Source organism: Muscardinus avellanarius (genome assembly GCF_963383645.1).
Source record: "Muscardinus avellanarius genome assembly, chromosome: 10".
In the NCBI taxonomy this organism is placed as follows: Eukaryota; Metazoa; Chordata; class Mammalia; order Rodentia; family Gliridae; genus Muscardinus; species Muscardinus avellanarius.
Genome location: NC_137796.1, coordinates 312,171 through 329,378, shown reverse-complemented (window position 1 = coordinate 329,378; position 17,208 = coordinate 312,171). Strand labels below are relative to the sequence as shown.

Genomic DNA, 17,208 nt, shown 5'->3' with positions numbered 1-17,208 from the left:
CTTCAGTTCTGGTGATTATCTTAAAAAGTCATTCTTAAGCCAGGCATGGTGGCACATGCTTGTAATCCCAGTACTTGGGAGGCTGAGACAGGAGGATCACAATTTCAAAGCCATCCTAAGCAATTTAGCTCTGAGTAACCTGGAGAGGCCCTTTTCCAGACAGCTCAGTGGTAGAGTGCTTATCTAGCATGCGTGAGGGCCTGCATTTTTTCTTCTTCTTTTGTGGTATTGGGGATTGAACCCAGGAGCCTTCTACATCCAAGAGAAACTCCCAACCCTATTTTATTTTTTATTTGGAAACAGGGGTCATACTAAGTTGCTGAGGCTGGCTGTAAGCCTGTGATCCTCCTGTCTCAACCTCCCAAGTACTGGGATGACAAGTGTGCGCCACTAAGCCCAGTGAGGGCCTACATTTGAACACACCCCAATCTCGGGCCTCCATTCTATAAAATTGAAGTCCTTCTTGTTGCCACATCGACATTGACAGCCAAGCTGCCTTCTCACCTGAGGTCCATTTCTGGTTCTCACCTGGTATGTCTTTGGGGTGCGTGGGCAGACAATCTAGGCAGAAATAAAGGAATGGTTTCTTCTATGAGTGTCTGCAGAACTGACTGGTACTTCTTCCTCATTTTGGTCATGGCTAGGGGAATAAACCCATCTACCAAGAAATAAGTAACTAGAACCCAAATTTCAAGTTGTTGTTGTTGTTGTTGTTGTTGTTGTTGTTGTTGTTGTGTGTGTGTGTGTGTGTGTGTGTGTGTGTGTGTGTGTGTGTTTAAAACCCCAGTGTTCTAAATCTTACGGCTGATACCTTGGGAGGTTCACAGGGATCCTTGACTCAGGGACTGAGTCCAGGTCACAGGCCTCCTACACAGATGGCCTCAAGGGCTGGAGGGGCAGCCAGGTGTGAGTCATCCCCAGCCCTCATCTCACCAGCAGCTGCTGGAGGCCTATGCTCATCAAAAGAGACCCTGAAACCCTGTAGCCAGCAAGGGAAACAAAACCCTTAGGAAGAAGGCAGGTGTCCCTGCCACATCCCAACCGGCTTCCCACTGCGGAGATCACCATCTCTCTGTCCATACTGCTGCGGCCTACTCTGAAGCTGCACTTGAGGGTGCTCTTGCCACCGGAAGGGAGAGGCTGCTCAGTCCACAGTGGGAGCCATGACCCAGTTTCTGATGAGCTGGTAGTGAGAACCTCCCAGTGAGAGGTGTTGTGATGAGAAGTCTTTATTCCCATGGATTCCAAAGACAGAAACCACCCCATGTGTGGGCCCGAAGAAAGCCACCCACACACCAGGCATTCCTTACTACTTGGGTAGACACGCTTGCTCCTGGTGGAAGGCACCCCTGCGGCCTTCCAAGGCGCACCGCAACATCTCTGCCTTCTCCTTTGTTGGCCACCATGTGCGGCAGGCAAAGACTGGGGGAAGCCAGCCTGAACCCCAGGATATCCCACGTGCACTCAGAACAACACAGCATGCCCCCTCCGCCTCCCTCACTCCCAGTCTCCCTCTACAAGCGCCAGTGTTCATGGCACTTTGTGTCCCATAAGCGTGGGAGAACAGAGAAAGATATGAAAGTTGCCCAGCTATTGGTTACAAAAATTTTACTCACAATTCATCTTTCTTAAACTCCCTCCTAAAATTAAAATCTCAGCTGGATGTGGTGGCGAGCACTTGTAATTCCAATACTTGGGAGGCTGAGACCAGAGGATTGAAGGTTCGAAGCCAGCCTCAGCATTTGGCGAGGTCCTCTGAAACTTAGTCCCAAGGGAGCTGCTGTGGCCAGGGCAAGTGGGATGACCAGTGGGGTGTCAGTACTGGCCTGCCTTCCTGTGTACACTGGAGGCACACTCCCCCACCAGAAAGGGGCATGAAGTACCTCAAACTGGCAGGCGCGGTACCGCACTGTAAGCACCCAGACAACCTGAGCTCGTCTTACCGTGGGCCTCCAAGGAGACCACGGCAGGCCTTGCCCGCTTCTCGGAGCCCAAGCCAGTGTGGGAGGCAGCTGCTCACAGCCTCCTGCATCCCGCCCAGTCCCAAACTTGCCAAGGCCCCACAATCACTGTGTGCTGGGGCTGGAGGCCCTCCTGGAGGGAAGCTGTCCTGGGATGGGGAGGAGGCACCGGGGCTGTCACCCCATCCAGTCCCCGAGAAAGCCTAAGCCCGGGGGCCGGGTCTGTTCCTCCTCCCAATCCTGCCGTACCCCACAGTACTTACCTCCCCCTCTGCAGTCCTGCCCAGCCCACCCATCCTTGCTCCGCCACCCCTGCGCTTCTCCCTCCCTCCCTGCTAGGCCTTCCTCCCACCACCCGGCACACCCCTCCCTCTCCACCGGCCCACCCACCCCGGCGCGCCCCTCCCCCCCTGGCACGCCCCTTTCTCTGCACCTGCCCTGGCGCGCCCCTCCTTCTGCACCTGCCCCCATGGCGCGCCCTCCCCCTGCACCTGCCCCCTGGCGCGCCCTCCCCCTGCACCTGCCCCACCCTGGCACGCCCCTCCTTCTGCACCTGCCCCCATGGCGCGCCCTCCCCCTGCACCTGCCCCCCTGGCGGCCCTCCCCCTGCACCTGCCCCCCTGGCGCGCCCTCCCCCTGCACCTGCCCCCCTGGCGGCCCTCCCCCTGCACCTGCCCCCCTGGCACGCCCCCCCCCCCCCGCGGCCGCTCGCTCCTCGCCGGGGCGGGGCGCGCGATGACGAGGCGCGCGGCCGTGAGGACCCGCCCCGCGTCCGCGCTGCCGGCCGGCTGTTATGGAGACCCGGGGCGCGCGCGGGCGGCGATGATGGGCCATGGCCGGGGCTGGCGGCGGCGCGGCGGCCCCGGAGCGCGCGGGGGCTGCGGCGCGGCCCGAGCCGGGGGAGCTGTCCCTGGAGGAGGTGCTGAAGGTGTACGAGCAGCCCATCAACGAGGAGCAGGCGTGGGCCGTGTGCTTCCAGGCCTGCCGCGGGCTGCGGGGCGGCGGGCGGCGCATCCGAGACACGGCGGACATCCTGCTGCGCAGGGACGGCTCGGTGGGCGCGCGGCGGGCGCCGGGTGAGCCCCCCCCGCCGGGCCGAGGAGCCGAGCCCCGCCCCGGGCCGCCGGGCTGCTGCGGGCGCTCCCTGGGGAGGGGGCTTGGCCAGGCCGCGGGCCTTCGGGGGCGGGGGGCGGCGCTCCGGCCCTTCCCCTCTCCACCGGGTCCGCAGCCTCGGGCCGTGGCCCAGGGCTCGCGGGGGGAGCTGCGGCCCGGCGGGCTCCCGACACCGCAGCGCTCGGCAGGAAAGGGCAGAGACATCTCGGGCCCTCTCTCCTGCCGCGGTGGGGGAGGGCTGTGCTCGCCCGGATCGCGCGGGATGGACACCAGTTTGCTGGGTTTCATTGAGAGAGCAACAAGCCGGTGTAAAGTTTGGGGGACCACCTGCTTTTTTGTTAGCTAAGAACCAACAATTAAGCCCTCCGAAGTCCGCTCAAAGTGATGAGTTTAAGTGGTTATTTACTTTTTTTTAAGTTGTTTCCTCCCTGGGACAACAGGCGTGAACAGGTATGAAGCATAGGATGGTATTACCCCAAAGCTGATACCCCATTGGGAGCACAAAGGCGGGCTGTGTTTGCTGGGGAGGCTGGCCTCCCTCCAGCCCAGAGAGCCGTGGGTTTGCAGCATTCCTCTTGAGCAGGCTTCTGTGGAGGGCTGGGCAGGAGAGGGGCAAGCCAGGCAGAAGCAGGGGCTGGCTGCATCGGTGGAAAGGAGTTTGCTGTGCGCACGCGGCATCCTGCTCTCCGAGGCCTCTGCTCCTGCAGCTTGCTATGCCTTGCATTAAAAGCACCGATGCATGTGGCAGGTGGAAACAGTAAGTGTAGAGACTCAGGGTTTCCTCATTTTATGCTCTTGTAAGCTGAGCCCTGAGTTTGGCCAAAGTTATTCAGAAAGTGGCAGAACCTGGACTAGTTGCTCCTGCTCCAAACTTCTGTGCTACCCTGTCTTCAAAGGCTGGGCTGAGGGGCGTAGGCAGGGAGCTGCTCTCCCGTCGGGGCCATGGAGTGCAGATTCAGAGCTTTTCTCCTGAGGCTCTGGCCTCATGAGATTGTCCCCTAGCCCACCCAACCTTTGGAAATAGCTGACGTAAGCCAGGGTCTGGCTCTGCGCTTGGCAGCCTGCTTGGTCTGACTTTCTGATAAAGATGGGGAACTGAGGCACAGAGGAAAGCAGTTTGGCACCATGGTAGCAGTGGATGGTGACTGAGGCTCCCAGAGTCTCCCTGAACTGCGGCAAGCCAGGCTGACTTCCTGTTGGTCATCTCCAGAGCATGGAGAAGGCCACCCTGGGAGTAAGTTCTCTCTGCCCCTCCTCTCTCTCTGCTCCTTCCTCCTGGGCTGTCACACCCAGGAGCACTTCCTGGCTGGGGTCAAAGCTCACACAGGCATTCTGTTGACCTTGAAGGGCAGGTGCCAGCCTGGGGATTGAGGAACCCACTTTCATTTCCTGTGTAGTAGGATGTTTGGTCGCTGTTCACAAACGTGTTTCACAGTGGTTGATGAGTTTATTACTTGCTGTCTCTTCGAGTCTCCTGCATATTCCCTGTGCTGCCAGGCTGCTCATGAACCCCTGGGTTTAAGTGATCCTCACATCTCAGCCCCCAGAGTTCTGGGACTACAGACACTGCTGCCTGCCTGCCTCTCTCTCTCTCTCTCTCTCTCTCTCTCTCTCTCTCTCTCTCTCTCTCTCTCTGTGTGTGTGTGTGTGTGTGTGTGTGTGTATGGGGTTGGACCCAGGGACATTCTACCTCTAAGCTACATCCCAGCCCGATTTTTAATTTTTATTTAGAAACAGGATCTCATTAAGTTGCAGATTGTCTCACTAAGTAGCTGAGGCTGGCTGCAAAACTACAATCCTCCTGTCTCAGCCTCCTAAGTACTAGGATTACAAGAGTACCCTACCATGCCCGACTCTCTTTTTTTGGGGGGTGCTGACATTCTACCTCTCAGCTACATCTCCAACCCTATTTTATTATTATTATATTTTGGCAGTACTAGGGATGGAACCCAGGGGCATTATGCCTCTAAGCTACACCCCCCAGCCTTTTTTTTTTTGTGTGTGTGGGTCTGAGGATGGAACCCAGGGGCATTTGACCTCTGAGCTATACCCCCTGCCCTATTTTTTATTCTTTATTTTGAAATAGGTCTCACTGAGTTGCGGAGGGCCTCATTAAGTAGCTGAGGCTGTTTGCGAACCACGATCCTCAGGTCTCAGCCTCCTGAATGCTGGGATTACAAGCATGTGCTACCGTGCCCGGCCTACTTTTTAGTTTGAAAAAGGGTCTCACTAAGTTGCTGAGGCTGGCCATGAAACTGTGATCCTTCTGCCTTGGTCTCACGTACTGGAATTACAAGTGTGCGCCACCACGCCCGGCCACTTGCTGCCTCTTTAAGGAGTAAGAAAAGCATATTGAGCCGGGCGTGGTGGCTCACACTTGTAATCCCTGCGCTTGGGAGGCTGAGACAGGAGGATCGCACGGTTCGAAGCCAGCCTCAGCTACTTAGTGAGGCTCTCAGCAGCTTAGTGAGACCCTGTTTCCAAGTAAAGTATAAAACAGGCCTGGGAATATAGCCCGGAGGTAGAAAGTCTCTGGGTTCCACCCCCAGTACCACAAAAGGATTAAAAAGAAAAGCATATTGGCCTGCACTTGCCCTTCTGTCCTTGAGCTTCATGAATCAGCTGAAACTTTAGATCGACCATCTCCCCTGAAATGGCCAGCCCAGCATTTCTCCTGGACGTGAGTGGCCAGTAAGTTGACTAAAGATGCATGTTGTTTCTTCCTGTAAATAGCAGTCAGGGAAACAGCCACATTTTGCTTGTCAGCATTTTTAATCTATTTTTGATGCCAGTTGATTTTTTTTTTTTTTTTTTTTTTTTTTTTTTGGTCCTGGGGATGGAACCCAGAGGCACTCTACCTCCAGGGCACACACACACCCTAATTTTTTATTCTTTAATTTGAAGCAAGGTCTCACTGAGTTGCAAAGGGCCTCACTAAATAGCTGAGGCTGTCTGCAAACCATGATCCTCCTGTCTCAGCCTCCCAAGTGCTGGGATTACAAACGTTCGCCACCACGCCTGGCTTAGTCTTTTTTATTTTTATTATTTATTTATTTATTTATTTTTGTGCTACTGGGTAGAAACACAGGCTTTTCTACCTCTATGCTATATCCCCAACCCTATTTTATACTTTATTTGGAAACAGGGTCTCATTAAGTTGCTGAAGCCTCACTAAGTAGCTGACGCTGGCTTCGAACCGTGCGATCCTCCTGTCTCAGCCTTCCAAGTGCGGGGATTACAAGCGTGCGCCACCACGCCCAGCTAATCTTTTTATTTTTGAAACAGGGTCTCACTACTTGCTAAATAGCTGAGGCTGTCCTTGTCTCAGCTTCCCGAATGCTGGAATTACAAGCGTGTGCTACCACACCCGGCTTTATTTTTTATTATTTTATTATTTTGTGTATGTGTGTTGTGGTGCTGGAGATTGAACCTGGGGCATTCTACTTCTAAGTTACACCTTTAACTCTATTTATTTATTTATTTATTTATTTAGGTACTAGAGGTGAAACCCAGGGGCTTTTCTACCTCCGGGCTATACTCCCAGATCTACTTTATACTTTATTTGGAAACAGGGTCTCACTAAATTGCTGTGAGCCTCACTAAGTAGCTGAGGCTGGCTTTGAACCTGCGCAATCCTCTCGCCTCAGCCTCCCAAGTACCGGGATTACAAGCATGCACCACCACGCCCGGCTTTATTTTATTTTTTTATTTGGAAACAGGGTCTCACTAAATTACTGAGGCTGGCCTCAAACCTGCACTCCTCCTGTCTTAGCCTCCCCAATTCTGGGATTATAGGTATGTGCCACTACAACCATTTACATGTGGTATTATTTCTAAGAAGATGTTAGTAAAACCTCATGAGGGGGAAAGAATTACTTTTTATTTTTACTTATTTATTTATTTTGATCATAGTGGGGATTGGATCCAGGAGTTTTCTACCTCTGAGCTACATGCCCAGCTCCCCGACCTTTAAATTTTTTTTGTTTGCACACATGGTCTTGCTAGGTTACTGAGAGTTTTACTATGTTTCTGAGGCTATCCTCCTAGCTCCACCTCCCAGGTACTGGAATTACAGGCATGTGTCACCACACTAGGCTAAAGGGTTTAGTTTTTTTTTTTTTTTTTTTTTTTTGTGGTACTGGGGATGGAACTCTTCTACCTCAGGGCTACACTCCCAGACCTATGCCTCCCAAGCGCAGGGATTATAAGCATGCGCCACCACGCCCGGCTAAGGGTTACTTTTTTAAACTGCGACAATAAACTCCATCTGGTGTAGCTGTATGATTTAAGAGCTGAGCAGTTGCTGAGGTGAGGCCAGTTCCTCAAACAGCGTGGTCAGGGTGGGGGCCCCACAGTGCTCTCCGTGGCTGTCCCCCCAAAGTTCCAGGTGCCTTGCCCTGAAGCACAGACTCTCCACAGCGGGCGTGGCGTCACCTCCTGGAGCCTCCAGCTCCTGGGCCCACACCTGCTGGCTCCCCAGCTCTCCTCCAGGAAGGGCCCCTTAGGTGGGTCGAGGCTGGGCCTGGTGACCACAGGGTCTGCTCGTCCTGGCCAGAGGGAGAGGGCAGCCACTTCTCTCCCTCTACTCTGCTTCTTGCTCTGCTCATTTACACACAGCTGCTTTTTTTGGGGGGCGGGTACTGGGGATTGACCTAGGGGCATTCTGCCTCCACGCTACACCTTCCAGCCCTTTTTGTTTTTTGTTTCTGAAAAAAGTTCTCACTAGGTTGGTGCATGTCTCACTACATTGCTGAGACTGGCCTCAAACTTGTGATCTTCCTAGATACTGGGATTATAGGCATATGCACCACACCTAGCTCACAGAGCTATATTTTAATTTTTTTGTTGTTGTTGCTGTACAGGGGATTCTACCTCCAAGCTACACCCCCAGCCCAATTTTTTATTCTTTATTTGGAAACAGGGTCTCACTAAGTAGCTGAGGCTGTCTACGAACCGTGATCCTCCTGTCTCGGCCTCTCAAATGCTGGGATTACAAGTGAATACCACCATGCCCGGCTATTTTTAATTTTTTTGTGTGTGCCAACTTTGTTCTGTTTTGTTTTGGTGCTGGGGATCAAACCCAGGTTTTGGCCTGCGGAGTGCTTGCTCTGCCACTGAGTTGCATCTCCGGTCCAGCTTTACCCCTGGCCCTTGCCAACTTTGATGCTCAGTTTACTTTTCCTGTGTCCCAGCTCACACCTGCCCCTCCTCCTGCACTGTGGGTCTGAAGCTGGCTGCCCACCAGACCCTCTAGGGTGGTATCGGACTCCGCGGCCAGCTCTTCACTTCAGGGCTCCTTGGTGAACTGGAAGCTTCCTGGCTCTGCTCAGTTGCTGCCTGGAGTTCCCAGCACAAAAGCAACTGGACCACTTCACAGGTGCCTTCACAGGGTGCTCTTTCGGTCTTTGCCCTGCAGTGCTGAAGAGCAAGCTGTGACATCTCGTAGGGTCATGTCCACATGTGACCTGGGGTGAGCTGGGACAGTGAGAACACCAGCAAGTGTCTTCTGTCAGGAAACACAGCCAGGGACCCCGCTGCCATCTCTGCTTTTCCGTCACTGCGTGTAAACAGGCTCTGTCCCAGCTGTGGATGCTCCCTCCCAGCCTCCTGGCCCTGTGGGATCCTGGTCCTGTGGAGTGTCACTGGACAGTGGGATCAGGAAGCCCACATCTGGCTCTGCTGCAGAGCCCTGCCCTCCACCCTCCACCAGTGGCCAGACCCTGTACCACTCACCTTTATCTTTGCAACAGCTCAGCTGTGTGCAGACAGGTCTCAAGGGATACTGTCACAGTGTCCTCAGTCCTGCTGGGAGAAGCCAGAGCAGGTTGGAAAGGTAAAATTCTGCATTCGAAGAATTCTTACCTCCCCAAGGCTCCTCCTGGCTGTCAGGATGTTCCCGGCTGAAACAGGCTCGTTCTACCAGGTTCTCCTTCATGGCTCCGCACACAGCTTCTTAGGTGCTTGCCATGGCTGGAGGTGTCTGCCACAGCTGGTGCCACCAGCTGTGCCGTTGCAGGGCATACAGGGAGCCGTGGGGCTCTGCACTGAGGGCCGCTCGGTCACGTAAGGTTGTGGGTGACACCAGGCCACCCCTCTTGGCTGGAGGTTCCCATCCCCACTGGGACCTGGAGCCCATGTTGAAGGTGCTCAGAGGACGGGCGCTGAGCATGTGGGCTTACCCCTCAGTAAGATGGGAAGGGGAGCCGGTGGGCAGGGAGCCAGCCTCAGCACCCTGATGGGAAGGGGAGCCAGCCTCAGCACTCCGCAGATGGGAAGGGGAGCCGGTGGGCAGGGAGCCAGCCTCAGCACCCTGCCCCTGTGCACCCGGGGCCACTCCTAAAAAGGACACAGCATTCGGGGTCCACGCGAGCAGCTCCTGAGGGGCTTGCCAGCTAGGAGATTGGGGAGGAGGGGAGACCCACAAAGGGACTGGGTGTGGGCTGTGGGCTCCCCTGCGCTTTTCTTGATGGCTGAAGTGTCCTTTCCCTGAGCACTGCCATCTGGGAAAGGGCGGGCAGGGGCCAGGTGTTGTGTGAGGTGTGGCTGGGTGCTGAGCTGCCATGGGTGTGGGCCTGGGTGTGGGCCAGGTGTGTCTGTGAGCCTGTGTTTGCAGACTGTCGTCCTGATTTAGTGTTGCCTCTGAGCAGGGCTTACCTCACAGGAAGGCAATCCTTTGCACTGGCTGGCCTTCCAAAGATGGCCCCGCCTACCTGCTGGCCCCGCCTACCCGGTTGTTCCTTAGCTCTACACTGGGATTTGTGTGTGTGGTCCTGAGGATGGTACCCAAGGCACTCTACCACTGAGCTACACTCCCAGATGAGGTCTTGCTAAATTGCCCAGGCTAAAGCTGGGCGTGGTGGCGCACGCTTGTAATCCCAGCATTTGGGAGCCTGAGACCGGAGGATCGCAGTTCGCGGGCAGCCTCAGCTAACAGTGAGGCCCTCTGCAATTTAGTGAGACCCTGTTCAAAATAAAGAATAAAAAATAGGGCAGGGGGTGTAGTTCAGAGGTTAAATGCCTCTGGCTTCCATCCCCAGACCCACAAAAATAAATAAATAAATAACTAGCCCAGGCTAGCCTCAAATTTGTCATTCTCCTGCCTCGGTCTCCTGAGTTTGGGATCACAGGCATGCACCATTGCACCTGCTAGATCCATTTTAATTTTTGGTGCAGCAGTACTTTTCCCTACATGCTTTAGCATATGTTATTAACTATGGCTTATCATTTGGTTATAGTTTTTTTTTTTTTTTTTTGTACTGGGATGGAACCCAAGGGCATTCTATCTCAGAGCTATACCCCCAGCCCTATTTTTTATTCTTTATTTTGAAACAGGGTCTCACTGAGTTGCAAAGGGCCTCACTGAGTAGCTGAGGCTGGCCGAGAACTAGGATCCTCCTATCTCAGCCTCCCAGATGCTGGGATTACAACCACGCCCAGCTTTGTGGTGAGCCAGGGGACTCATTTCAGGCTGCAGAGGCCTCAGGTGGTTAGTGGGGGGGGGGGGCTGCGTCTGGGTTGAGTCTCAGCTGAGTGACCTAGGGCCAGCTCCCTTCTCTGCACCCTGTGCGTGGATAGTATGGTTCATCATGGGCAAAGGCAAGAACTGGAGCCTGAAAAGCTCCAGCAGCCGGTGAGCACACCCCAGAAGCTAAGGCGTCACCCCACCTGCTGCCTCCCGTCACCAGCTGGGCCTCCTGTCCCCAGGGTGCTGGGCAGGGATGAATGTGGAGGGACGGCAGGAGCAGAGCCAGGTGCAGCCTCCTCAGACCTGCATGGACGCGCGGCTCAGGCAGGTCCTCAGCACAGTCCCTGGCTTGCGTCTCCCCTCAGGCGGGCCCTGGTGGATGGAGGGCGACCCTTGTGGGCTGTTGGGAGTTTGTGGAGGTCGGGCTGATCTCAGGAGCAGTGCTGGAAGGGCACTGAGGGGGAGGGCAGGCCTGGATCCCTCTGCCCCAGAGAGCGCTGTTTGCTAAACAAACAGGACTTGTAACTGCTGCATTTCCTGTGGGTGTTTCTCCCTCTGCCAGATCCTGAAGGCTGACGCTGACCTGGGGCACAACTGAATTTTAAGTCCATTTCTTCACAGAGGCAGGAATGTCTGTGGGCAGCTGGTAGCCTCCGAACACTAGGCGTGTTTTCCTTGCTTCCTCATGGTGACTTTCCTGGTTGGGGCATCTAAAAGTGAACTGAGGGGCTCTGAGAACTAAGGTGCTCAAAGCCACAGGAGGTGCTTGACCCTGAGACAGGCACAATTCACCAAGCCCTCTGGCACAAATGGATTTCTTTCCTCTCTTTCCTTTTTCTTTCTTCTTTCTTTCTTTCTTTCTTTCTTTCTTTCTTTCTTTCTTTCTTTCTTTCTTCTTTTTCTCTCTTCTACTGGAGATTGAACCCAGAGACATTCTACCTCTGAGCTACAGCCCTAGCTCTTTTTTACTTTACTACTATTTTTTTTTTTTTCGGTACTGGGGATGGAACCCAGGGGCATTCTACTGCCGAGCTACCTCCCCAGCACTGTTTTTTATTCTTTTTTTATTCTTTTATTTATTTATTATTATTTTTTGTGTGTGGTACTGGGGATAGAACCCAGGGGCTTTCTACCTCCAGGCTACATTCCCAGACCTATTTTATATTTTATTTGGAAACAGAGTTTCACTAAGTTGCTGAGAGCCTCACTAAGTAGCTGAGGCTGGCTTCGAACCTGCGCGATCCTCCTGTCTCAGCCTCCCAAGCGCGGGGATTACAAGCGTGCGCCACCAAGCCTGGCTTGGGGCCTGGTGTGGTAGTACACGCTTGTAATCCCAGGACTTGGGAGGCTGGGACAGGAGGATCATGGTTTGTGGACAGCCTCAGTTACTTAGTAAGGCCCTTTGCAACTCAGTGAGACCCTGTATCAAAATAAAGAATAAAAAATAGGGCTGGGGGCATAGCTCGGAGGTAGAATGCCGCTGGGCTCTATTCCCAGTACCACACACACACACACACACACACACACACACACACACACACACAGGGTGCTTTGGGGTCTGCAGGCTTGGTGGGGCCACCTGGGCCATTTTTTGGCTTTGTGATCTTAGGAGAACCTCTCCACCTGCCTGAGCCCCAGCTTCCTCACTGCAGAGCAGGAATCATGGCACCAGGTCTCGTCCTTGGTTGATCGTGTAGCACCTGCGGAGTTCAGCCCTGCTGTGATGCCCCCATCGCTCCTGAAACCTCACCAAGCTGCAGCTTGCTCAACAAAACCCCAGACTCCCCAGTATTATTTTAGTTTCAGTACAACTTTTTGTGTGTGTGATGGTACTGGGGTTCCTGGAAGCCCTTCTACCTCCAGGCTACACTCCCAGACCTATTTTTACATTTTTATTTGGAAACAGGGTCTCCTAAGCCAGCGCACGAGGCTGGCTTCAAACCTGTGCGATCCTCCTGTCTCTGCCACTATGCCCGGTCTCAATACAACTTTTGTTGTTGTTAATATGTGAACTATTTAAGCCAGGGACACAAGCATTAAAACTACTCAACAGCCCGGTGTGGAGGCACACGCTTGTAATCCCAGCATTCAGGAGGCTGAGACAGGAGGATCGAGGTTCACGGACAGCCTCAGCTCCTTAGTGAGGCCCTCTGCGATTCAGTGAGACCCTGTTTCAAAATAAAGAATAAAAAATAGGGCAGAGGGTATAGCTCAGAGGTAGAATGCCCCTGGGTTCCATCCCTAGTACCGCAAAATAAAATAAACTAAACCTATTCAAACAGAAAGCTGCCTGTGGCTAGAGAGCTGGACTGGGCACACTCGGTTCGCAAATACCACAGAAAGCCCCCATGCCTTTTTTTTTTTTTTTTCCGGTACTGGCTGCCCTTGAACCATGATCCTCCTGTCTCAGCCTCCCAAATGCTGGGATTACAAGTGTGCACCACCAAGCCCAGCTCACCCATTGCCTTTCCTGCCCCTCCCCACCATCAGAGATACTGGGCCCTGGCCTCTTCCAGGAGCACCTTGTCCTGGGTCTCGTTCTTCTCCCTTCCTATTCTTGGGTCCAATCTCAGCTACCATCTATACTGACTGCCCACACCAAGGGGCTGGAGCTGCCTGTTCCCCAGGGCAGGACGCCGGGCACCTGCTTGACGCAGTGTTCAGTCTCACTGGGCTGGGGTGGACTGTTCTCCATTACTTTAATGGACCACATAGCCTCCCTTTATCTTTGGCAATCTTCCTGGTTCTTGATGGCATTTTGAAAATATTTGTGGACTTAGCAGGTTCACTTAGCAGACAGCTTCATGGTTTGTGTTTTTGTGTCTTACCTCATTCCAGAAAAGTTAAGACAGCTGAAATTCACATCCTGACATGGCTCTACCCGCTCATTATTCAGGGAGGCTGTGGAAGTGGGCGAGTTTTTGCATCACTTCCTGGCATCCTGGGAGTCCAGGAAAGGGTCTTGGGGAGCCGCTCCTAGCAGATTCTGGGGTCCCCGTCTGCCTCGCTCCAGCACCACCACCCACTAGCTGAGACTCCTTGGAGCAAAGATCTCCCTCTGGGCCTCTGTCTCTTCCTCTGTGCAGTGGGAGCCTGAGCCGCCCATCTCCCGGGTTGTATTGGGTTATGGGGGTGAACAGCGATAGGACGCCACTCACTACGGGGCATGCTTGGTGCCATAGTCAGATGGAATGACAGAGTCCTGCTTCCACCTGTGTTTCAAGGCAGGGACTCCGGCTGAGGGAACGCCCCAGCTCGAGGGGTCTCACGGAGATAGACTTACCCAGCCAAGCAGCCTGTCCTCTTATAGCTGGTGCTTCCCATCTGCTACTGTGACCTGAGGCCACAACTTCAGTTCTAGGCCTTTGGCACATCTCGCTGCAAGCCATAGGGCATTCCTTGCAGAAGGGACTTAGCTGTTCCCTCTGGGCTCCAAGGAGCCTCCCGGGGGCCCCGCTGGCTGCCCTGACCACCCCCTGAGCAGACTTGGGAGCAGGGGTGCTGAAGTGTCAGTCCTCACGGGGCCAGGTCACTCTTGGCCCTGTTACCAGGTGTCCTGTCCAGAGCTGGCTCGAGCGGGGTCTTGTAAAGCATCTGTCTGGGTGACCAGATGGCCCAACCTGGGGAGAGCTTTTCTTTGGAGACTGGGGTTGTCCTAGAGGGGCCCCAGGGCTCAGGGAAAGTGTCCTGGGTTACTAACACCAACTTGACCTGCCGTCTTCTCTTACAGATCCTACAACCATGGTGCCGCCAGCCAGCTCAGAAGCTCAGGTACTTAAATAGTTTTTTGTGGTTTTTTTGGTGGTATTGGGGTTCCTGGAAGCCCTTCTACCTCCGGGCTACACTCCCAGACCTATTTTTACATTTTTATTTGGAAACAGGGTCTCCTAAGCCAGCGCGGGCGGCTGGCTTCGAACCTGCGTGATTCTCCTGTCTCTGCCTCCCCAGCGCGGGGATGACAAGCGTGCGCCACCACGCCCGGCTAATAGTTTTAGAAGTTACTTGATACACTTTAAAACTTACGTATATCACTTAATGTACATTAAAAAGACATAAAGTTATACCGTGGTTTTAGGGAGACAAGACCCAGAACACTCCAAGAGCTTAACTGCAGCAGCTGGGGGGACACAGAGGGCAGGCAGGCCTCTCGGTGGTGTGGCGGTGGTGTGGCCAGGAGCCCCTCGCCTGTTCCTGCAGAGGGAGGAGCCAGTGGTGCTGCGTTGGCCTCGGGGCACAAGGCCTGTGGCAGTGTGGCTTTCAGGGGCAAACAAGGAAACCAGCCAGTGGCCCTTGCCAGGAATGCCTGAGGCCCGCAGCCCAGCCTCCAGCCCCTGCCCTGAGCCCTGCCCACCGCCCGCGGCGCCTGCGCTTCATGGCATCTCTCCACTCATTCTTCTTCTTCTTTTTTTTTTTTTGCGGGTCTGGGGATGGAACCCAACGTCATTCTACCTCCAAGCTACACCCCCAGCCCTATTTTTTATTCTTTATTTTGAAACAGGGTCTCACTAGGTTGCAGAGGGCCTCACTGAGTCGCTGAGGCTGCCCTCAAACCTGGGGCCCTCCTGTCTCCGCCTCCCAAGCGCGGGGATGACAAGCGTGCGCCACCACGCCCGGTACTGCTTCTTTAGATCATAGTTTTGATGTCGTCCCCACTTATATCTTGAGCGCAGCGGCATGTGGGTGGAGCTAAGCGGCATGTGGGTGGAGCTAAGCGGCATGTGGGTGGAGCTAAGCGGCATGTGGGTGGAGCTAAGCGGCATGTGGGTGGAGCTAGGCCCCGCAGAAGAGGATGCACCATCTGTTGGTGGGAACCTTGACTCTGGCAGAGCCAGCCCAGAGCCCGTGAGCTTCTTGCCACCACGCAGCCTCCGCCACCTCTTTTTTTTGTGTGTGGTGCTGGGGGTGGAGCCCAGGGGCTTTCTACCTCCGGGCTACACCCTCAGACCTAGTTTATATTTTATTTGGAAGCAGGGTCTCACTAAGTTGCTGAGAGCCTCACTAAGTAGCTGAGCCTGGCTTCGAACCTGTGTCATCCTCCTGTCTCAGCCTCCCAAGCACGGGCATTACAAGCGTGCGCCACCACGCCCGGCCCCATCACCTCTTAAGGCTGCTATTTAGACAACACGTCGTCGCTGAGTGTTGCTCGTCAGCTCTGTGAACATGGCGTTGTTCTGTACATAGCTCTTGGAATTTGGGGGAGGAAAACTGTGTGTTTCCGAAACTCATCTTTGTTGCCATAAGGATGTTAGTCATTCTTTTTCACTGCTGCATAATATTTTATTTAATTAATTATTATTATTTTTTTTTTTTTTGGTGGTGGTACTGGGGGTGGAACCCAGGGGCTTTCTACCTCCGGGCTATACTCCCAAACCCATTTTATATTTTATTTGGAAACAGGGTCTCACTAAGTTTCTGAGAGCCTCACTAAATAGCCGAGGCTGGCTTCGAACCTGTGTCATCCTCCTGTCTCAGCCTCCCAAGCGCAGGGATTACAAGCGTGCGCCACCACGCCCGGCTTTTAACATTGGACTTTTGGGGACAATTATCTAAAATATTATGCAGAGCTGGGCAGGGTGGCACACGCTTGTAATTCCAGCACTTGGGAGGCTGAGATGGGAGGATCACACAGGTTCGAAGTCAGTCTCAGTTACTGAGTGAGGCTCTCAGCAACTTAGTGAGACCCTGTTTCCAAATAAAGGATAAAATAGATCTGGGAGTGTAGCCTGGTGGTAGAAAGCCCCTGGGTTCTACCTTCAGTACCACAATAAATAAATAAATAAATAAATAAATAAATAAATAAATAAGGCTGGGGTATAGCTCAGAGGTAGAATGCCCCTGGTTCCTGGGGGGCAGCTGGCTCCTGCTGTCCAGAGTCTTCTAATAGAGGACTTTAGTTCACCTAAAAACTTTCCAAAGGATACTCATTGTAATTTGTCTTAAAAACATTTACAGAGCCAGGTGTGGTGGTGCACATTTATAATCCCAGTACTTGGGAGGCTGAGACAAGAAAATCATGCAAGTTTGAAGCCAGCCTCAGCTACTTAGGCTCTCAGCAATTTAATGAGATTCTGTTTCCAAATAAAATAGGTCTAGGAGTGGCCGGCGTGGTGACGCACGCTTGTAATCCCCCCAAACCCCCCCCCCCCCCCGCTTGGGAGGCGGAGACAGGAGGATCGCACAGGTTTGAAGCCAGCCTCGCTGGCTTAAGAGACCCTGTTTCTAAATAAAAATATAAAATAGGTCTGGGAGTGTAGCCCAGAAGTAGAAGGGCTTCCAGAAACCCCAGTACCACCAACAAAAAATAGGTCTAGGAGTGTAGCCTGGAGGTAAAAAGCCCCTGGGTCCCATTCCTAGTACCACCCCCAAAAAACTTACAGCTGAGTGTGGTGGTGCACGCTTGTAATACCAGTGTTCAGGAGGCTGAGAACAGAGGATCATCCTTCGTGGACGTCCTCAGCTACTTAGCAAGTCCTTTGAAACTCAGTGAGACCCTATTTCAAAAACTACAAAATAGGCCTGGGTGTGTAACTTGGAGGTACAATGCCCCTGGGTTCCATCCCCAGTACCGCAAAAAAAAAAAAAAAAAAAAAAAAAAAAAAAAATATATATATATATATATATATATATATATATATATATATATACACACACACACACACACACACACAT

General features: G+C 53.4%; 1 protein-coding gene across 1 annotated transcript in view; it reads left to right on the top strand.

Annotated features, from left to right (window-relative positions):
- Positions 1–2,793: 2,793 nt before the first annotated feature.
- The window catches only part of SPIRE2 (spire type actin nucleation factor 2), a gene marked incomplete at both ends in the record, with an annotated part of 33,356 nt that continues 18,941 nt past the window's right edge, over positions 2,794–17,208 (top strand). The window contains 2 exons of the mRNA XM_080702042.1: positions 2,794–3,037; positions 14,270–14,310. Coding sequence (XP_080558168.1) covers positions 2,794–3,037; positions 14,270–14,310 — 285 coding nt within the window. The remainder of the gene's footprint in view (positions 3,038–14,269; positions 14,311–17,208) is intronic.